At 45.5% G+C, this 23,345-nt stretch overlaps 2 protein-coding genes across 2 annotated transcripts in view; both read left to right on the plus strand.

The window, feature by feature from the left end:
• LOC147736989 (uncharacterized) overlaps positions 1-23,345 on the plus strand; it is a 412,373-nt gene that overhangs the window by 24,687 nt on the left and 364,341 nt on the right. The gene's annotated exons all lie outside the window — the stretch shown is intronic.
• On the plus strand, positions 15,712-18,640 carry LOC147736990 (uncharacterized). Its single transcript, XM_086934230.1, has one exon. The coding sequence runs from the start codon at positions 16,359-16,361 to the stop codon at positions 17,502-17,504; it is 1,146 nt and encodes a 381-aa protein (XP_086790356.1). The 5' UTR covers positions 15,712-16,358; the 3' UTR covers positions 17,505-18,640.

Consider the following 23,345-nt stretch of genomic DNA (forward strand, 5'->3'; position numbering starts at 1 on the left):
AAATAGTGGAATGCCACCAAAGATGGAGTGCACAAAATTAGGAAAGATTCCCAAAATTGCCTGGAAGGGTGTTAGCAGTCCCGTAAAGACTGTCTTAAATATGCCTGGGATGCTTGTTGCACTAGACATGTTAAGGAGTTGGCTGAACATTTCTACGAAATGCACGGGGCAATTTGTTGATAAAAGGTCATGAATTTCAGTAGCTGTCCTTGCAACTAGAAGATCATACGTCTCTTTAGATGACGTTATAGGCACTGTTGTCTGTAAAAGCACAGATTTCATTTTGCTTAATGTATCAATTCGTATAGAATAGAGATTCAGACGAGGCCAGAGGGGAGTCACTATGTCTGGAGGCCCGCTCGGAAACAATGCTTGCATACAGCATTTGACCGTGGATGTTACTTGTACTAGATAACTTGTCCCTGGCGCGAGGCCACAGCACCTGTGATCCGTTCTAAGAATGTAACTCCCGTTCGAAAGTTGCATAAAGAAGGGCTCTATCTGAGTTGCAGGTGTGACTAGCTGGTGGCATGAAAGGTTGTTTGAATTTCCATCACATGCTCCGTGTAAATTAATACCCTGACACAAAAGTATACCGCTTAGTGAATGTTTACAGTTCTCACCACTAAGAAATACATTTTTGTCGCTGTCACTATAGCAAGAATGAGTGTATGGTAACTTCCATATGGATTTTACATATCCTTTACCCAATTGTTCATACTGGCCAGCAGGTATGTATTCAAGGCACTTTTTAAAGCGGAAAGTTGTTATCGGAATTGTGATAATTCCGTGTATTATCCATTCAATGACAGGACTCTCTGACATTGTCAATGGTAATCTCTCGAGTCTTTCGATGCTCAGGATTGTATAGTCTGCTCCTTTCTGTGCCAAACTGATCTGATCTACGGTGACCGTCTGGATCTGCATCCAAGAGGTCGCTCCACCCACGCTCCCTGGCCACAGAATCTGCCTGATTTTCTCGTCTTTGAAGCGCCTCTGCCGAATTGGACTCGGTATCGTACACACAGCGCTTTGGTCGCGATAGCATTACACTTAAAAGCATAGCGCATTGATTTGACACAGCGCCGAACCTCGCATGCAAAATCACTTTTGAGCGCAAAGTTGTTTGTTTGAACTGTAACTACTGCCGCCAGTGACCCTATTTATAGTGCAGCTTTACTGTGTGCATTTATTTCAGCAATTCCGCCTTAGAGTAATCTGCCCCCGTTTCTCGTGCCATCCTCCATTTTAGCATCCTGTTTGTTTGTTGTTGACCCCTTGGCCCGCCTACCCTCCCCTGCTACCGCCTCCCAGCTGACCCTCCCACCCACGAATACAGCGCTCACCTCCGCCTGCTTGCAGCTGTGACCGTCTGGATCTGCATCCAAGAGGTCGCTCCACCCACGCTCCCGGGCCACAGAATCTGCCTGATTTCCTCGTCTTTGAAGCGCCTCTGCCGAATTGGACTCGGTATCGTACACACAGCGCTTTGGTCGCGATAGCATTACACTTAAAAGCATAGCGCATTGATTTGACACAGCGCCGAACCTCGCATGCAAAATCACTTTTGAGCGCAAAGTTGTTTGTTTGAACTGTAACTACTGCCGCCAGTGACCCTATTTATAGTGCAGCTTTACTGTGTGCATTTATTTCAGCAATTCCGCCTTAGAGTAATCTGCCCCCGTTTCTCGTGCCATCCTCCATTTTAGCATCCTGTTTGTTTGTTGTTGACCCCTTGGCCCGCCTACCCTCCCCTGCTACCGCCTCCCAGCTGACCCTCCCACCCACGAATACAGCGCTCACCTCCGCCTGCTTGCAGCTGTGACCGTCTGGATCTGCATCCAAGAGGTCGCTCCACCCACGCTCCCTGGCCACAGAATCTGCCTGATTTCCTCGTCTTTGAAGCGCCTCTGCCGAATTGGACTCGGTATCGTACACACAGCGCTTTGGTCGCGATAGCATTACACTTAAAAGCATAGCGCATTGATTTGACACAGCGCCGAACCTCGCATGCAAAATCACTTTTGAGCGCAAAGTTGTTTGTTTGAACTGTAACTACTGCCGCCAGTGACCCTATTTATAGTGCAGCTTTACTGTGTGCATTTATTTCAGCAATTCCGCCTTAGAGTAATCTGCCCCCGTTTCTCGTGCCATCCTCCATTTTAGCATCCTGTTTGTTTGTTGTTGACCCCTTGGCCCGCCTACCCTCCCCTGCTACCGCCTCCCAGCTGACCCTCCCACGCTCCGCCCCCTCCACTGTCCATTTATGTCAGATGTCGACACGCGCAGCGTCCACGCGCTTCGGCCCCGCCGAAGGTGCGCCAAAGGTAAGCCCGTCTACGCCCGTCCGCGCCTGGACCGCGCCCAGCGCCAGACCCCCTGCCCCTCGCGCTGCCCAGTCCCCCCGCGTTACCTACGATGCCGCCACCCTCCTAGCCCTTAACCCCGGTCGCGCCCCCAACTGCGTCCAAGCCGCTCCTGGACGCACCCATGGCCCGTTCTCCTGCCTCTCCTGCAAATTTAGCGGCACCGACAACATCTCCGCTGCGACCACAACACAGATTCCCGACCCCAACCACCTAGAATGCATCCTTCTCAACACCCGCTCGGTCCACAGGCACGCCATTGACCTTTGGAACCTACTAGACACCATCTCTCCTGACGTCGCCTTCCTAACGGAAACATGGATGAACGCTTCCTCCGCCCCTGACATCGCCATCGCTATCCCTGATGACTATAAGATCACACGCAAGGACCGCACCGACCATACAGGAGGAGGAATCGCTATCGTCCATAAGAAATCAATCCGCATCTCAACCAGCTCTGACGCCAACCTCGCTAACTCCGAACACCTTCACTTCCAGATCCACATCGACCCCAAAACGACACTCCGAGGCACCCTCCTCTACAGACCACCAGGACCCCGCGCAAAATTCAGTGAAGACATCACGGACTTCATCACCCCACACGCGCTCCCCTCCAAAGACTACATCCTTCTGGGAGACCTCAACTTCCACCTTGAAAAGATCAACGACCGCAACACCGCCATCCTCTTGGACAACCTCGCCAACCTCGGACTTAAACAACTGGTCACTTCCCCCACCCACATCGCAGGTCACACACTCGACCCCATCTTCACCTCCAGCAACCATGTCTCCTTCAGCCACACTACGGATCTCCTCTGGACTGACCACAGCTGCGTTCACTTCACCTACAACAAGCCGAAACCCATCATCCACCTCCAACCAACTCTACAAAGAAACTGGAACAAAATCACCACGGAGCAGATCTCCACATCGCTCCTTCAAACCTCCCCAGCCCTCTCTTCTAACGCCAACGAAGCCGCCTCCAACCTCACCCTTTGGTTATCCAACACCGCCGACACCTTAGCACCACTGAAAAAACGTCAACACAAACTTGGCATCAAGAAGGCCTCTTGGTTCAACGATGACCTCAAGAAGTCCAAGAAACTGTGCCGCTCCCTTGAAAAGGCCTGGAAAAAAGACCCATCCACCAGCACCAAGGACGCCTTCAAAAGCGCCATCCGTACTCACCACCAACTGATCCGAAAAGCCAAGAAAACAGCACTCAAGGATCGACTTGACAACAACGCCCACAACAGCAAGGAACTTTTCAACATCGTCAAGGAATTTTCCAACCCCTCGGCCAACTCCAACGACATCACCCCCTCTCAAGCCCTCTGCGATTCCCTAGCCTCTTTTTTCCACAACAAGATTGCTGACATCCACAACAGCTTTGACAACCAACCCGGAAGCCAACCCTCCCTACCATCAGATGACCATCTTCCCCTCGTTAACACCCTTAACGCCTGGAACCCAATCTCAACTGAGGACACCATCCGCTTGATGAATTCCATCCACTCTGGATCCCCCACAGACCCATGCCCTCACCACATCTTCAACAAAGCAGACTCCATCATAGCTCCGCACCTCCGAGACGTCATCAACTGCTCCTTCAACTCCGCTACCTTCCCAGAACACTGGAAACACGCTGAACTCACCGCCCTTCTGAAAAAACCAACAGCAGACCCCACCGAACTCAAAAACTACCGCCCCATCTCGCTTCTTCCATTCCCGGCCAAAGTCATCGAGAAAGCTGTCAACAACCAGCTCGCTGCCTTCCTCGAAGCCAACAAATCACTCGACCCCTCACAATCTGGCTTCCGAGCCAAACACAGCACTGAGACCGCCCTCATCGCAGCAACAGACGACATTCGAACTCTACTGGACAATGGAGACACAGTCGCCCTCATCCTCCTCGACCTCTCTGCAGCCTTCGACACAGTCTGCCACAGCACCCTTTTACAACGCCTCAAAAACATCGGAATCCAAGGAAAGGCACTGGAATGGATCACCTCGTTCCTCACCGGAAGAACCCAGAGAGTCCGTCTCCCACCATTCAAGTCCGAGTCCTCTGAAATCATCTGCGGCGTACCACAAGGATCCTCACTCAGTCCCACCCTCTTCAACGTATACATGAGCCCCCTCGCGGCCATCGCCCGCCAACACAACCTCAACATCATCTCTTACGCGGATGACACTCAACTGATCCTATCTCTCACCAAGGACCCCAGCACCGCCAAAACTAACCTACACGAAGGAATGAAAGAAGTCGCCGAATGGATGAAACAAAGCCGTCTGAAACTGAACTCAGACAAAACAGAAGTCCTCATCTTAGGTAAATCCCCCTCTGCATGGGACGACTCCTGGTGGCCGGAAGCCCTCGGAAATGCACCCATCCCGACAGACCACGCACGGAACCTTGGCGTCATCCTGGATTCCTCACTCTCAATGAACAGACAAGTCAGCGCCGTATCCTCTTCCTGCTTTAACATTCTTCGCATGCTCAGAAAAACATTTCGCTGGATCCCCTCCGAAACAAGGAAAACAGTCACCCACGCTCTAGTCACGAGCCGACTGGACTACGGAAACACCCTCTACGCAGGTACCACCGCTAAACTCCAGAAGAAACTACAACGAATCCAAAACGCCTCAGCCAGGCTCATATTAGACATCCCACGCAACGAACACATCTCTGGTCACCTTAAAGACCTCCACTGGCTACCCGTCAATAAGAGGATTACTTTCCGTCTGCTTACCCACGCACACAAGTCACTCTACGACATCGGACCAGATTGCCTCAACTCTCGACTGTCCTTCTACACCCCCTCCCGCCAACTTCGCTCTTCCAGCCAAGCCCTCGCCACTGTACCTCGCATCAACAAGACCACCATGGGAGGCAGATCCTTCTCATACCTGGCTGCCAAAACATGGAACTCACTCCCCGCTTACCTTCGCCTCACCCAGAATCACCTAGCGTTCAGAAAGCAGCTTAAAACGTGGATTTTTGACAAATAATCCTCCTCCCCTTCCTAAGCGCCTTGAAACCCTCTGGGTATGTAGTGCGCTATATAAATTTTATGACTTGACTTGACTTGTTTATCAGTAAGGTTAAAACTGGAAAATAATGACGTTGTGTTTATCAAACGCCAAGGCACATAGCCTGAACGAAGATTTTGCAGCGTCCAGCCTAATTCCATAATAGAGCGTAATTGAGACTGGCCCTGTTGTAACATAAGCAAATCTCTGTCTATCACATCAAAGGCAGAGGATACAATATTGTCCAACAAATATATTCTGGAAGACAGAGTCGTTAACCCATTGTCTACCACAGAAAGTGATTTCTCCAAATTAATACGATCAATTTCTCGTATTTTCTCAGCAGTTTCAATTTGCTTTACTTTCCAAGCCTCGTTGTAAGCAGCATAGATGCTGGTCGCTATGAAACGCTTTTGACGCTGTTTGCGTGGTCCAAGAATGAAATCGCGCAAATCAGCACCATCTTTTAATAAAGACAAGTGTTGCTTAATTTCAGCCAGTGTGGACGAAGTTAGCCATTCTAGGCAGAGTTTCCCTACACTGTATGTTGTTATAATCCCTGGATGTTGTCTCTGGGAATATCTAGGGTCTAATCTGGTCATTTTTAAACCCTGTGTTTTATTCAGGAATCTATCTTGACAGCTATTTGTGTCTGTAGGCCAGATTAACCATTTTTTCCAATCAGGATGTGTTCTGTTGAAATGTAAAATTTGTGACACGTCTAATTCAATATCTGTGGTTGTATTCTCAGCTATTGGCTTTGGTATAGACGGTGTTTTAAGGTCTTTGATCTTAGCTAGGCCAAGACAAGATGTTTGGTGTATTGTGTCATTTAAAAACAACATTTGTTCTGGTATCATGCAGGTTCTAAATAGTGCTTCAATGCCTTGCACCTGCCAATCTTTTGTACCCCAAATTGTTTTCGTTTCAATATTATTTTTCCAATAATCAAAACCAAATGTCATCATTTTGTCATAAAATGCTTCTGAATATATCAATTTAGAATTTGTCAGCATTGTTTTCAGTCCTGTTTTATCTAACAGTTTATAAAAAAACGTTTCTGCATCACTTGTGTTAAACCCTGAGAAGTATTTGAATTTCTCCAAAAATGCTTTAGAGCTGCTTTTAGGTGGTGTAGAACAATGTTCCCATTGATTATACATAAAAACATTTCTAGGCTGTGCAGATTTATGCAAGTAATGATCCCCCATAGTGGGTGTAACAGAATAACTGCTCATAACTAGATGAACCTTGTAAATAATCATGATCTGTGAATCTAGCTGACATTACTAAATCAGACATCATGTCATTAATACTGTTAAAGTCCCAATCATCAGAGAATGTACTAGGTGTAACAAAGTCACTTAAGGAAACCTTTAGTTGATGAGGATACTTCAGGATTTCGACCGGACCATAGATCTCATAGTCAGTTTTTTCCCATACTACCCCACCAGGTATTGGAATTGCTGTGACATTTACTGTTGACAGTTCTCTTTTCTTCACGTGGGATGATCTGTGTGGCTTCAGGACTAGGTTGATGTTCTGACTTGCTGTGTCCATTGTAATATATTTTCCTTCAATGAATTTTCCCAAACACAGTACCATGATGAGCCAAAGCAGGAGGAAAAATACACCTAGACCGAACCAGAACTCTAGCCAAGGGGAAACAAGGTAGATTTTCTTCAGTTGATGAAAGAGTTCTGTTGCTTTTTCTTTAAAAGACTTTTTTGTTTCTGGCATCACTTCGGGTCGTTTAAATCTTCAGAGAAGTTGTCGAAGTTGATGAAATAACCAGAGGCAGTTCTGTCAATTGATGGGATTGTTCTTTCAATCTGTCTCTCCGTAGCACTTTCTGATGCCACATTAGTGTAGACTGGTGTTTCTTGACGAACTGTTTCAATCTGTGTTTCAAGAGGCACGAGTTCCATGGCATTATTGCATAGTCCTTCATTGTGCACTGCAGGCTGATCGAATGTGATTAGTCTTTCAGTTTGAACCTCTTGGATTGTTGCAAGTTTGGGTATTCGTTGTTTCTTGGGAGTCCACTGGGCCTACTGTTGATTATAGGCCACATGCTTGTGGTTTTACCAGATCGATAGACACGATTCTGTTCTCCTTTTTACCAGCAAGGGGCGGTAGCACAACTGATCTTGTTCCGGTGACTGCTAAGACAGGTACTGCTTTTCTGTAAGAAGGCCCAAATTCCTTCTTAACCGCGATCTTTTCTCTGACTAGATCCCCAATCTTTGGAATCCAGACAGGCCTTGCTGGGGCTGTTGCGGGTGGTGCCTCGTCAGTGGTACTTGGCTGTTGCTTTAACTTTATGTTGCTTAATGATTTTCTTGTTTCATTCAGTTCCTGTAAAACAGCCAAACGGTCTTTTACATCAAAGTGCTTTGTTTCTTCTTGTACCACTGACATCTGACTATCGAGGTCCTGAACGCGCATTCTAATTCCGAACAATAGTTCGTATGGGCTGAAACCTTTTAGAGAATTTCTTGGCATGTTGTTAAGACTAGTCTGGACACTTATTAAATGTTTGACCCTCCCAGCGCCTGAACCTAATACCTTCGCTGTTATAGATTGCTTTATGTCCCGTTTTTTTCTTTCTACCACACTTGTGCGACGGACAAGAATACCGCAACCCAATTCCCATGCTGGCCATGGCCTCCTTATAGGCTCGAGAGCTGAAAGCAGGACCCTGGTCAGAATGGAACGTGGTAATTGCGTATGTGCCGATATGGACTCGCAAATCTTTTATAACCGTTCTAGCGTCAGCCGAGCGCTGGAGGCCTCAATTTTTAAAAAGTGCTTTTCGTCTTAACTAATTAATAGGACGCAGGTTGGGGTGCAGGCAGCGTTACGCTCTTTCTGACTGGTAGCCGGTAGCAAGGTTCGCTACTGCGATCCCTATTGCAGTTTTCACAGTTGTTTGCATATATTTGGTGTTCTACACTCATTCCTGGCCACCAGTATACTGATTGCAATTCAGTCAGTGATTCCTTGATCTTTCTGTGCCTTAGACCCAAACCCATGTGTGCGTCTGCTATTAAAAATATTCTCCTGTTCGTGTTTGGAATTACTCTATCCCCCACTCCAGGGATTCGAGCAAAAGGAACGGAGTTTGCATCGATTATGTATGCATAATTGAGTGGATAGTTTACGGGTAGTGCTGCACAGTCGCCTTTTACGGTCGTTTTTACTGCCAGCATGGTTTCCCCGTCTATGTATTTATCTGTACGCTTTTTTGTGGCTACGGAAGCCGGGTTAGTTGCTTCCGCTTTGGCTGTATTAGCCAATGAATTCCCTGCAACGTGAACGCCATCACGTTGAAGACTCTGTGCGTGAATCACGTGAGTCTTTTGTAGTTCTTTGTGTAAAAGAGCTACCTCGTTCCAGAGCTTTTTATGCTTTATTGTGGCACCTGTGTCATCTTTGTAGTCGTTTTCGATCCAACTCTGCAGTTTATTATTATAAGAATTGACGCAAAAATGAGAATCGCACACGATAAGTGTGGGGAATTCGCGTTCTGCATTTTCGAGCGCCATCTTTAAAGATCTGATTTCAGTTCTTTGAACCGAACAGTACTTTACTGATTCGGTTTTTGTTATTTTCGGTCTGAATTTACCGCACAGCCAACGACCTTTAATGATCGCACATGCTGCATCGTAGGATTTTCTCTCTACGTTGAAATGCTGTACAAAGCTATCTGTATAGATTATACAGGCATATAATGGGAGAGGCAGAATTTCGATTGGCAGAGGATATTCTTCTTCATACTCTAAATCATTCAGTTCTTCGTATTGCGGGGCGAAATAGTATTTCACGTCCTCCGCTCCTAGAGAATCTATGCACTGTATCCATTTCGGATCCAGTGACACTGTAGGCAGGTTTACTGGGCTGAATAGCGCTTCGAAGGCGGATTCCGCTGTGAGGATATTAATCCTTTTGCCGTGTGCTAGTTCTCGTTCATTTGCTAATGCGATTTGCACTGCGTTCACAGTTCTTTCTGTGTGACTGAATGTTTTTTCTGCTTGTGTGTACAAGTGAGATTTAATTGAAATAGGTACCTTTTCTCCCTCATTAGAGGTTAGGTACGTGAATCCGCATCTTCCTGTGATGACTCGGATTACAAGATCGATCGTGTTGTCACGTGTATCTAATTTTGTTTTTGCTAACATGTCTGTTTGCAGTGATCTCAAAATTTCTGTGTGTTTTTGAGTCCAATTGATTTGTTTAAAATCAGGTTTAATTAGTTCGTAGAGAGGTTTAACCCTCTCTGCGTAATTTAGGATGTAAGTTCTTCCGAAATTCAGAAAACCTAGTATGGATTGTAAATTCTTCAGCGTTTTTGGAGCTTGGAGTACAGCGCACTTCTCTAAGAAGTTGTCCGCTAGGCTTTTCCCTTCACTTGATAATTCGTACCCTAAGAATAGTACTGTCAGATGGGCAATTCGGGACTTTTTAAAGTTGAATTTGTAACCCTCTGCTGCGAACCCAAGTATAATGGTGTTCACTCTTTTCAAATGAGTATCCAAGTCGTCGTCTGTGAGATAAATATCATCTACGTAAGATAATGCTTCATCATCATAGATTTGTAGTAACTCTGTTACCCTAGCTGAGAATAGTCCTGGGCTGTTCTTGAACCCCTGTGGGAGTCGACAGAATTTTTTCTGCGACCCAAATGCGGAGAAAGCGGTCAAATATCTGCTTTCCGGTGCAATGTTTTGACAAAAGAACCCATTAGAAATGTCTAATGTCGTTTTATATTTTTTCCTAACTATATTATTCATTAGGGCTGCACTATGCGAGTTTTGTACTGCAAAAGTTTTGCAACATGTATTAAGATGTCTGTAGTCCAAAACTAGACGATATGAATTGTCTGGCTTGGAGACAGGAAACAAAGGATTGTTCATTTGAGAGGTGCATGTTTCAATCACCCCCTGGTATTCAAGTTGATCTAAGATCTCCCTGACCTGTTTTTTAGCTTCTTGCTTTATGGGATACTGCCGTTGGGCAGTTGGTTCACTTTTTAATTGGATTTTGTGAGGCGGTGAATCCTCATCCCATCCTACGTGATTTTTATACAATGCAGGTGCCTGGGCCACCGCCCATTTCCTTGCATATGTATATTTTTTATGAATCGGAATGTGATTCGAGAAGGCAGGCATAATCACTTCTTCGCCACGAGGGCACTCCCTGACAAACTCTGGGGGCCAATCTTTTTCAGCTAACAGAATATCATAGCCTTTCGAGAGCTTATCCCAAAATAGACCCTTAATTTTCCTAGTCTTATCATCCTCTATACGCAATGTTATTTCGTATATTTTATGGGGCTCGCTAAGTCTGGCGTCGGCAGTTTCAACTTGAATGTATTCATTCGTGTCCACTGTCTCCAGATGACTCATCAAGATCTTGCGTGCTATACTGATTTCTGCTGCACTGTCCAACATTGTCAATGCCCACTCCCCGTTTTTCAACTGTGTCCTCAGTATTCTCGGCATGGTTGATTACTCTAATACTGGCTACCTTCTTTTTAGGAAATTGAGATTTCTTATTTTGAGCAGGTTCCTTGTCTTTGGACTTGGTGTGCTCTCCTGGGTCTGACCGTCCTCTTCTTTCCGAATTCTGTGGAAGAGATCGAGAGGGACGTGTATCAATACTTTGATATCTATCAGGTTTTTTTAGATTATCCCTATTTCTAAGGTTATATCTTTTCTCAGAGGGCTCCCGCTGGGGAGACTGGCGTTCTCGAGTCGGAGTTCTTTCCCTCCGTCGAGGAGACCTTCCTCTGGACTGGAATACTTTTTCCTTGGGAGTGGATTGTTTATTTCCATCCCAGCTCTTTTTAGGAGTGTTTAAATTATTTTTAATAAATCATTTTTCAGGATTTTCGAGCAGTTGGGGCTTTACCGGTTTTCCACCCAAGCTGTCTCTACCTAATTCTTCATAGCATTTCTCTATGATTTTTGCTAGCTCAACAGGATCTTTTATATCTGTTTCCTTCAACTTCTGGCGGATCGCCACAGATGCTGCTTCTCCTTTAATGTTGGCTAATAATATAGCCGTGACCTGCTTGAAGTCTTTCAGTAATTTCATACCTAGATTTAAAGCGGGCTCTGGACCGAATTCATTTTGAATCTGTTTTAGCACTTCTGGTATTACCGCCATAGACGGAACACCGTGTGTTTTTGTGTAAATGGAAGCAAAGACTGTACCCCAAGTGTCACAGTCCTCCACGTGTGGTGCGATTCCCATAGGAAGGCAGATGGTCAAGATTCTGTGTTTCTCAATAGGGGTAGTATCAGGAAATACTGCCTCTATTTGAGTGATTTTCTGGGCTAACCAGAAAGGAATTTGTTCCCGTTTTACGGGTGTTTTACCAAGACATGAATGTATGTTCTGTGGTGTAATTTTATTTGTGTTCCCCTGATGAGGGGTCAGCTGTGGTGTATTAACAGCTGGCTGGACTGTTGCAGTCCGTATTACATATTGGACTAATTGCCTATGTATTTTTATTAATGTGTTTAGCTGTTCTAACAGCTCTTCCTTAGACATTCTTGCAATGTCAGGATGTGGTGTGTAGCTGGCTAGAACCGGCCACGTGGCTCCTGGTCTACCTAGTGGACCGAGCCTGGTTATGTGATCATTGTGTTTTAGGGCGCCATTAAACCAGAGCAGGTGCTCTTGAAATTTAAGTGGGATTTCAATCTCCTCGAAAGGAGCGTACTCTCCCGGAGGTTCCTCTATTTTGTAATAGTGAAACTCTTGTGTTATAGCGTTTACCGCTGGAAAGTTTATCCATGAATAGAATACCTCTGTCTGCCGATACTCGTGAGCCTCTATCACGAAAATTACTGTACCACCTTGAGGTGTCAGTCCGTGTTCTATAAGTTTTAAAGTTATAGATCTTCTTAACTGGACCGGGATGATAATAGCATCCGGGTCTGCCTGTAGGAGACTCGTGTCTTCCTCTATTAGTATGGAAGCCAGCCTAGCTGCGTCTTCATTGTCTGACATTTTATAAATGCAGTTTTTGCAGAGTAGGTCTCCAAGGAGACAAAGATTAGGTGCACAATATTTTGGAACACTGTATCCTTCAACGTTGAATAAACCAGAGCTTTACATAGGAATCTCTTCCTACTAAGGTCGGGCGGATTTTAACCTTTCACCCACTCCAGACGTCTATTGGAGTATTTACGGGAGAAAGGGGTGTGAAATATGCACGACTGAGTTACTCTACAAGTCTTGCGTTAGTTTATCGCCTTACCAAACGTTAGGGCGCCATGTAGTGTAGTTCCTAGTTTCCCACTAGGCCCTGCGCATTGGAATAACATAAACAGTAGTATCGACGTGGAACTGCGGATATTCCAGGCCTCCACTGACTATGCTAAACTTAATTGGGTTGTGTTACCAACTAGCTCAGAGGTCACTGGAAACTTTCTTCTCTGCATAGGAAGTGATCAGCTTCCTTGGCACAGACAAGAAGGGATTCAGTTTTCCAACAACCGTGCAACATGACAACTTTGCTCCTCAGATCAAGAGTCGATCTCTAGGGTCGTGTGAAACAATAGACATAGATTTCACTCAGTCAGTCTAGTGCAGTTTACTTTCACGAGATGTAGAGAATAGAGAGACGGGCGTGTATCAATAAAGGTTAACATTTATTGAACAGTCTTTCTTCTCGTACAAGAGAAATGTATTGCCACAATTGCAATAACTGTTATTATAAAAAGTACGTACAGTAAGATAAGAATTGCGAAATAGAACTGTAAAAGCATTGATATGGTTTCTTAGCCATACAATGGTTTAAAAGTAATAAAACATATATACAGTCATATATACATTGGGCTAACATACTCAACTGGTGCTTCTAACTAAGCCTACCCCAGTGTGCCTGACCTAAGCCTAACACGTGAGAAGGGGAGTAAGTAAGTAGCTTAAGTTAAGTTGGTTTTGCCAAGGTTTGTTTCAAGAATTCTCGTCTAAGGGTTTAGTCAACACCATACCTCTGAATAGAATGATGGAGGATTGGTATCTCCTTCAGGGGTCTCTCTCGATATCCCAGTCACCCGCGAGGGTAAACCGGAAGCGCCGGGACTGGATTTCTCTGCACGAGAAAGGCAGCGGCTTCTCTCAGCGCGTCGAGGAAGGAGGCGGGGGACAGCGTCCGCGGGCAGCTGGGCTGGATGTCTTCGCAGAGGACGGCTGCTCGGCTCCTCAAGCGTACTGCACCATAGGTCGCGCTTTAGCGGCGATAATGGTAATCAGTAGCTTCACCACCACAGGATAGCAGGCTGCAGCGACAGAGTGCTAGTTGTTACCAACACGGGGTCATGCAGGCAGCTGGCATCAGCAACAGGTTCGCTCTCATTGCTTAAGGCAACGTTGGTAATATTTATACCTGACAGGTGCCGGGTTTGACGCAAGTTTGCTGGACATAAGACGTCAATTAAAGATGTCACTAGGAAGTGATAGTTATCAGTTGCTCATTAGAGTTCCATTACTAATCAAAACATAGCAAGCGGGGATTTCCAGGTTTGCTAAGTTTTTATCTTGTTGAAGAACTCGGAGTGTTATCTAGGAATATCAGATAGTGACTGCTGCTCTGTCATTGCACTAATTGGTCGCAAAGGAAGTAGCAGAGAGTCATGCTGGAATGTGGCTCTGTTCGTGTGAGGCCAGAGATGACTTTTCAGAAAATCGCACTTGAACGGTTATGCCAATATAGGGAATAAATGGGTTTATAGCCGAATAGGGGCATAAGGTCACAGTATCGATCAGGAACCTAGATAAGCACGCAACAACTTAGGATGGCATGCTGCTGCTGCAGTATTTATTCAGGGGTTGAGAGACTCCGCAGGTAGAAGTATCTATCAGAATGGAAAGTTACTTACATGCAGTGTCCATCTTTCTGGTGGATACTCTGTCTACCTGCAGATTCCCCACTGATACCCTCCACCTTCCTATTCAGGCATGTAACTGATAATAAAGTTGCAATTTAAGGCTTTTGTATTCCACATTTACTGCCTCGTACCGCTTGTAAAGAAATGGACAACAAACTGATGTCGGGGCACTGGAGTGGTACCATACGACATCGCTCCTGCTCTTTAAAGGATGTTAGAGGAATATGACACCACCTACAGCCGCAGGATAGCCATTACAACATTTGCAGATCCAGTCTGTCATCTGCGAATATACAAAGAGCAATAAATCTGGAGGTAGATTGAATGACCACAATACCTATATTTAAGTAGATAAAAAGGGCTTCTGGCTGCACACGGAGGGTGGTTAAGTGTTTCGATTTTCAGTTAAACTTCTCCAAAATTCTCGCATATCATGGATGCCTTTCTCAGTGTCAGTGTTGAGCACAATATTCTTCCACACTGTCTGTATAAATAAACTCAACCGCTATCCCTTCACACAAACGTGAGCTATGCACCTGAATCAGAAATCCTGGGGTAAACCCCCTATCTCATATCCTCTCATTTGACAAAGACATCCACTGTCAAAAGAAGTGCACCCTAAGGAATGGGGACCCACTACTAGTTCATATCAGATCCACTCCCTCCCTGAAAGTGTAGAATTAGAACTGGATAAAGTGTCTCCTAACTAAGTTCTGCGTTTTATCTTTTTTCAGGAGTGATTGCTCTGGCCTCCTTCATTGGAGATAGTGGGTATCTTTTCCTCCCATTCCTTTTTTCTCTTTTCCACTTCTTTCCACCATCTGACTATGTTCTCATTCCTGTAGGCACTTCTCATGATATGTTGTATATATGTTCTGAATTTAGATTCTCCTAAGTGTCAGAAAGTCTCAGATGTTATAAATTACTTTCTTGACTCAGGAGCACTTGCTTTATCTATACACTAGTTACCTTAAAATAAATTACAAAAAGACTACAGTTCCCGGAACCCATTGGAGAGCATGACTACAGAAGACTGAACCAGCTGCTGCCTGATGGCACACTAGATCAGTTACTCCTCCCATGCATTTATTCTGTCCTCTTCTCTGATGGTGCATATTGAAAACAAAAATGACGCTATGAGAGTGCTGTTTTTTTTACTAAGTTGTTGTATGAACACTTGTGAATCCTCAAGTTTTCTGGAAAAAATAAGATATGACGTGTTCAGCTAAACAATTTTATTTCAATATCCGTGTGTGATGAAATATCCCTTGTTAGGTTTCAATGATAGTAAAGGAAAGATGCTTTTACAACCAGTTAAATATTGTGTATTCATATTCCAGTATGTTTGCAGGCAGTAATTTTAAGTTTCTTTGCATCCAACAGAAAACAAGCCTTGAATGCACAAAATGTTTTTAAATAAAGAACACAATACTTTCAATCTTCAAGAAACAGTCCGAAATGATGAGCTCCAGTATTCAAGAAAACTTAAGTGCAGTCGGAGTCCGAGGAACCTGAACATAAACTGAGAGACCCTGGAAGAAGCAGTCAAGGGCAATTCAGTGAGTGTAAGAGCCTGAGCTGTGCGCCTCCACGCCAGAAGACGAAGAAATGACTTCTAGAAAATTAAGGCAACGGCGCTGACAAACTACCTTATGTATAAACACGTGTGCAATACCAGTTTTGATCATGGGATCCGTATGATGTGGTTACAGTAGTGTTTTGCATCCTACAATTACATCAGACCATCATTCAGTGTTCTAAGTGCATTTTAAACTCTTTCTAGCACTATACAGAGCAACCAGAGAAAGGCACAACGGAGTGGAGCCAGACAACGGAAGGGTAAAGGAAAGAGGAGTTCTGCTGCCTAAACTACAGAGTACTATCTTGATTTGCACCACCCGAAGTATGATGAATCTTCACCCGTAAGTTTGCAAAATCATTCTCCAATCTAAAGGCAAGATCACCCTCAAAGAAGAACTACATATGTTATGAGTGTGGCAAGTATTTAGTGACCATTGTACTTAATTGTTAAATCAGAAAACAAACATTCAAAATGCCACACAGATACAGAAAATGTGAAAATAATACAAGTGCTTTATCAGCCATGTTGGCCCATCACAGAACAGTGTCATGGGATGTTGACAAATGTATACCTGACCCAGAGACTCTAACCAAGAGAGAAAAATCAAACAGCTGCAGCAAGAGCTTTAGTTTGTCATCGCTATTAAAGCACCATCAGCAAACGCACAAAGGTGAAAAACCATTCAAATGCACTGAATGTGTGAGGAGCTTTAGTCAATTATCAATACTACAAAGACACCAGCGAACACACACAGGGGAAAGACCATACCATTGCAATGTTTGTGGACGTAGTTTTTGTGAATCGTCAACATTAAGGATGCACCATCGAATACACACAGGAGAACAGCTATTTAAATGTAATGAATGTGGGAAGAGCTTTGCACATTTATCAAGCCTAAAAAAGCATTTCCGAACACACACGGGGGAAAGACCATTCAAATGCAGTGAATGTGTAAAGAGCTTTGGTCTGTTATCAACCCTACTGATACATCAGCATACACACACGGGGGAAAAGCCATATCATTGCAGTGAATGTGGAAGTAGTTTTAGTCATATGTCAACGTTAAGGAAACATGAGCGAACACACACTGGGGAAAAACCATTCAAGTGTAGTGAATGTACAAAATGTTTTTGTCAGTTATCAACCCTAAAACGGCATAAGCGAACACACACAGGGGAAAAACCATATCATTGCAGTGAATGTGGAAGTAGTTTTAGTCGCATGTCAATGTTAAGGACTCATCAGCATTTACACACTGGGGAAAAACCATATAATTGCAGTGAATGTGGAAGTAGTTTTAGTGACTCTTCAGCATTAAAGAGACATCAGCGAACACACACAGGGGAAAAACCATTCAGGTGCAGTGAATGTGCAAAGTGCTTTTTTCGATTATCACACTTAAGCCGTCATCAGCGAACACACACAGGGGAAAAACCATTCAGGTGCAGTGAATGTGCAAAGTGCTTTTGTCTATTATCACACTTAAGCCGTCATCAGCGAACACACACAGGGGAAAAACCATTCAGGTGCAGTGAATGTGCAAAGTGCTTTAGTCGATTATCACACTTAAGCCGTCATCAGCGAACACACAAGGGAAAAACTATTCAAGTGCAGTGAATGTGGAAGGAGGTTTTAGCGATTATCAACCCTACAGATACATCAGTGTACACACACTGGAGAAAAACTGTATCATTGCAGTGAATGTGGAAGTAGTTTTAATGACTCTTCAGCCTAAAAGAATCATCATCGAACAAACACAGGGGAAACACCATACAATTGCAGTGAATCCGGGAGGAGCTTTTGCAATATTTTAACCCTATGGACACATCAATGTACACACATTGGAGGAAAACCATATCATTGCAGTGGATGTGGTAGGAGTTTTAGTAAATTATTAATCCTACAACTACATAAGCAGAAACACACCGTGGTGTAACACACATAAAAATAATCCTAGAAATGCAGCGATTGTGAGAAGATTTTAGGTGCATCAACAATATTACTGACCTCTCTTTTGACATGGACAAGAGCAATAAAGGACAGTTATTGGAGGTAAACCTCTCCAAGATCCCCATACAGGTCTGGATGCCTTGCTCAGCGTGAGTGGTGTGCATATTGTCTTCCACAATGCCCAGAGTTCTCATAGCCCAGCCTTGTATAGAGGAAGGATTTCACCAATAAAATACACGTCAGAAGGCAGAAAAGGAGTCCTCTTCATTAGCCAAAGATGGTAGAAACAAATGCTTTCCACTCAGATAATTTTAACTAAATGCTGAGTGCAGGAAGTTCCTTCAGCCGCCGACCACCATCAGCAACACCCAGCCAGTGAGTAACCGCAACAAGACTGCTTTTCAGCACACCCATCCTTATACGTAACAAACAAATGGGTTCTGTAGCAGGATCAAACTAATCTTACTTTCACATTAACAGGCCCCATTTTTTAAATAAACACTTTATATTAATGAATATATGGTTTGTTTGGTCATTAGTGGCATAGTACATTTGAAATTAGACACTTTATACATCTTTAATAAACATACCACAATGAAACACCCGAACACAGCCCATTCCTGTGCTGATAACATAACAAATAACAAGTTAAGATTGAGCAGGTCATGGGTGCCGTCAATATATGCATAGCACTGAAAGATGCACAATCGGATCAGGAGTGATATGACCGCGATGGGCCATCCAGGAAGAGGCAGGAACAATCCTCGACAGCACCGTGATGCCTCCTGAGGCAAGAAGATGATCAGAACCGCATGTTCAGTAGTGACGATATAATAGAGCATACTGTGCAGATCTATTTTAACATCATGTTATTTATGTTTTATAAAAGGGTGCCCATTTATGTTAAGTATCTTTACAGTTTAAGGGAAAATAAAGGTAATTATTTCCCCACAGTCATTTGATTGGTTAATTATCGAGGCCATGGTTAGAGGTCTTCATGTTTACAAGTTCAAACTTTAAGGTTCTAGAGGACATATCCATTTTGTAACCTATCATCAAGAACATTATCCTAGTGCTCGACCTGACCACACTCTCATATAATGTGCTTTGCTTTCGAAACAAAGTCAGAAACAAAATTTGTGTTTATATGACTTTCACACAGGTAGATCAGTAGCTGCCTATTCTTTTTAAGGTACACACTATAAGGTAGCCAGGCCGAGCACAAGGCTTCTCTTCAACAGAGGCCAGGATTATTATTGGAAATCACAGAGCTGGATGCTGTGGGTTAGAAGGCCGAGCAAGACAGACGGCTAATTATAAAATGATTGTTCAACATAGGAAATGAGAAAAAGAGATTGGTTCTATTGGTATCATATTTTATTGCAATCAATTATTCTATAAAAGGTGCGCAGTCATGACTAGAATTTACATGTTTATAAATGAATGTTTTTTTTTATATGAAAAACAAAATAATCTATGAGACTTAATGGAATTCAGCTGGTGATTGTATAGAAAGAGATGTTAAATGAGATTGCTCCCCAAAATTATCAAGATCATTTGTGTTCTCAGCAGGGATCCTGGCATAGGTGGCATTACAAGCATCTGGTCTCGACGGCGTGACTGCTCTCAGAAGGGAGCCTGGCATAGGTGGCATTACAAGCATCTGGTCTCGACAGCGTGACTGCTCTCAGAAGGGAGCCTGGCATAGGTGGCATTACAGGGCTCCAGTCGCGACAGCGTGACCGCTCTCAGAAGGGAGTCTGGCATAGGTGGCATTACCGGCGTCTGGTCTCGACAGCGTGACTGCTCTCAGAAGGGAGCCTGGCATAGGTGTCATTACAGGGTCTGGTCTCGACAGCGTGACTGCTCTCAGAAGGGAGCCTGGCATAGGTGGCATTACAGGGGTTCAGTCTCAACAGCATGACTGCTCTCAGAAGGGAGCCTGGCATAGGTGGCATTACAGGGTCTGGTCTCGACGGCGTGACTGCTCTCAAAAGGAAGCCTGGCATATGTGGCATTACAGGGGTCCAGTCTCGACAGCATGACTGCTCTCAGAAGGGAGCCTGGCATAGGTGGCATTACAGGGGTCCAGTCTTGACAGCGTGACTGCTCTCAGAAGGGAGCCTGGCATAGGTGGCATTACAGGGGTCCAGTCTCGACAGTGACTGCTCTCAGAAGGGAGCCTGGCATAGGTGGCATTACAGGGGTCCAGTCTCGACAGTGACTGCTCTCAGAAGGGAGCCTGGCATAGGTGGCATTACCGGTGTCTGGTCTCGACAGCATGACTTCTCTCAGAAGGGAGCCTGGCATAGGTGGCATTACCGGTGTCTGGTCTCGACAGCGTGACTGCTCTCAGAAGGGAGCCTGGCATAGGTGGCATTACAGGGGTCCAGTCTCGACAGCATGACTGCTTTCAGAAGGGAGCCTGGCATAGGTGGCATTACTGGCGTCTGGTCTCGACAGCGTGACTGCTCTCAGAAGGGAGCCTGGCATAGGTGGCATTACAGGGGTCCAGTCTCAACAGCGTGACTGCTCTCAGAAGGGAGCCTGGCATAGGTGGCATTACAGGGGTCTAGCCTCGACAGCGTGACTGCTCTCAGAAGGGAGCCTGGCATAGGTGGCATTACCGGCGTCTGGTCTCGACAGCGTGACTGCTCTCAGAAGGGAGCCTGGCATAGGTGGCATTACCGGCGTCTGGTCTCGACAGCGTGACTGCTCTCAGAAGGGAGCCTGGCATAGGTGGCATTACAGGGGTCCAGTCTCAACAGCATCCGACAGAACCATCATTTCCATATAACGTATTACCCAGGTTCTGAGGGTCACTGGGTTACCCCATTATAATTAATGGATGTGGTATCCTATGCAAAGGGCATATGTTGAATTAGAGCCCTACTTCGATGTACTGCTTTAAGTGCTTGGAGGTCTGTTTAGCACCACCTTTCTATGGAAACCAGGGTCTAGCGGGCTGCTCTGAGCTGAGTGTTTGTGGGCATTCTAACATGCATCTGTCACTAATTTACTCCGATAACTGGGACAAGAAGTAGGCGGGCTGGATAATTTCCTTCTACCTGCATTGGCACATCATGTTCCCTTTTTCTTGTCTCCTCCCTGGTATACTAGCAGAAGTTTTTGCAGGGCAAGACCTCACTAGGGGGGTGACTGGCTTTCTGTATTGGACAAATCCAATATGTTTCACATTTACTAACGTGTGAAAGTTTCCAGCTGCTGGTGCATAGTTTAGTCATAGGCACAGTATTATTAATTTAATTAATCGCTCTACGTAATAGTGCAACTACCAGGCGTTTACTCACTAAGGCATAGTGCAGTGGTGTAAGTTGCCATGCCGTAGGATATAAAGTTTCACTACGACTGCCAGGTCCCGCGGGTGGGTCAGCGATTTGGCCACTTTCGTGTTTTAAACAAACCTTCCTTCCTCTGTGAGTGGTAAAAGGTAGATCAGTAGCAGAGTAAGAAAGATACCTGATCGAGCTGCAATACACCTGCGGGAGCACTCGCTCTTCAAAAATACACAAGCTTCATGCCCCAACATGCGCTATACACAGAAAGCTGGGAAAGGAAGTAAGGCGGGCAGGATCATTTTTCTCCTCCCCCAGTGGCACATCTTGACAGGAGTCAAAGGTACTGCACTTCAGCCAGGCAATGTTAACACCCAGCCACTCCAAGCTGAATATTTAAGGCCATCTTGGCCTCATATACGCAGCCCAGTATTAGGCCCCTGGGTTGGTCAGCATCACTAATCACTCAATTCAACTGAACAAGAGGCGTGAACGTGAGCAGTCGGTCACACTGGCAGCAACAAAGCTGCCTGGGAGGTCTGGGTGCAGCCACCACAGATTCAACTGACCAGGTAACAGCTTGGTTATAAGGACCAGTGCGGTTTGTGGTATCTTTTCAAAAGGGAGGAGATATGTTAGGCACTTTATTGCCCACAACGTAGCACATTCATGCGGACGTTGTTTTATTGCAACAGGTGTTTCCCTTATTATGCCAGCAGATGCTCACGTGGCCAGCAGTACGAAGCCTGGGAAGTCTGGAGGCGAATGCCACAGGATAAGCTATAATGGCAAGAGGTGTAGAGCGGGACGTCCTGCACCAGGGTGCGGTAATCGCATGGGCATCACAGCAGATAGGCTGCGGTCAGACGAGGGTGCTTGCGGGCCAGGAGGCCAGGCAATGTAGCAGTACCAATGCTAAGGACACCCCCCTCCACCACTGGACTGCCCGAGTATGCGAGTGTAGTGTGATTTGCAGTGTTACAGGTATTTTCCCGCCCACACATGGGCAGAAGTGTTCATTGCAGGAATCTGGATAATTAGAGTGGGGGCTAGGCCTATAGAGCATCAAGGGTCACAGCTGGTTAGCGGGTATGTTGGTACCTGTGATCGATCTTTAGTTAAGCAAGCATGGTAGTTGGCGTAAGTTGGCTGGTCAATCCTAACAAAGTAGGTGCACTCTGCTCCCAGGGCAGGTTACGGGTGGCTTCAGTGAGGCATGACATGCCTGGTCGGCATAGCCAGAGTATACAGGTCGGTTGTGGAAGCAGTCTTTCCAGCAAGTGTGCTGCTGTTCCATAATTGGGATACCAGCGTTAGGGAGCTCAAAATGATAGAAGAGCTGCAACTACAGGTTACAGGAGGTGGGAGCCACATCAGCTTGCAGGGTGACATAGCGATGTTTAAGAGAGCTCCCTCCTGGGAATCCATCACAGTCTGGCTGGGCATGTTAGGCACTGGTACATTCCCAGAGACAGATAAACCGCTCCATGCGCAAAATCGCTGAGCAGGGGGCTTTGGCTCCAGCAGGAAAGGACCACGCCTGTATTGGCACAGAGCCTAGCCTATGAAGCAGTGGAGCATTCCTGCAAAGGGTGAATAGTGCTATGTGCAAGTTCAGACCAAAGTGGTTTTGGGTTTTATCAGACATGAGCCGATCCAAAGGAAGGTGAGGCTATTTTGATGCTGATGAGGTTCACAGGTTGGAAGGGACCTGATCCTCTTGGACATGCAAGAGAGACTGGAAGAAGCCGGTTGCAAGTGAGTTAGATGTTGTTTGGTCAGTGGGGTGCTCAGTAGGTGACGGGGGCCGCCTCCAGAGCTGTGGCGGAGTTACAGGGCGATCTAGAAGCAGTCTGGGTACAGAAGGATACCTCTGCAAGAGCACAATAGGGGTGCCAGAGCCAAATCCCAGGAGCCTCAGGGGAGGGTCCTGGAACAATGACGTCGGCGCCCCGTTAGACCTTCGGGCGGTTGTAGGCCTGAACAACCGGGGGCTTGCCTTGCTGCGCTCCGCCCTGAAAGGGGCGCGAGTTATAAGGGACCAATATGTCGCGTGATCCAGTAAGGGGATCACCCCTTAAGGGTAGCACTGATTGGTTTTCCACAGTGTTTGACTCATCAGGCGGGCAGGGTAGCATAGGTTAGTACGGCTACCTGCCCTTGGATTGCCCATAAAATAACCCACCATAGTTTGCATACTGTTGTATGTAAT

Source organism: Lissotriton vulgaris, chromosome 1_1, assembly GCF_964263255.1.
Source record: "Lissotriton vulgaris chromosome 1_1, aLisVul1.2, whole genome shotgun sequence".
Classification (NCBI taxonomy): Eukaryota; Metazoa; Chordata; class Amphibia; order Caudata; family Salamandridae; genus Lissotriton; species Lissotriton vulgaris.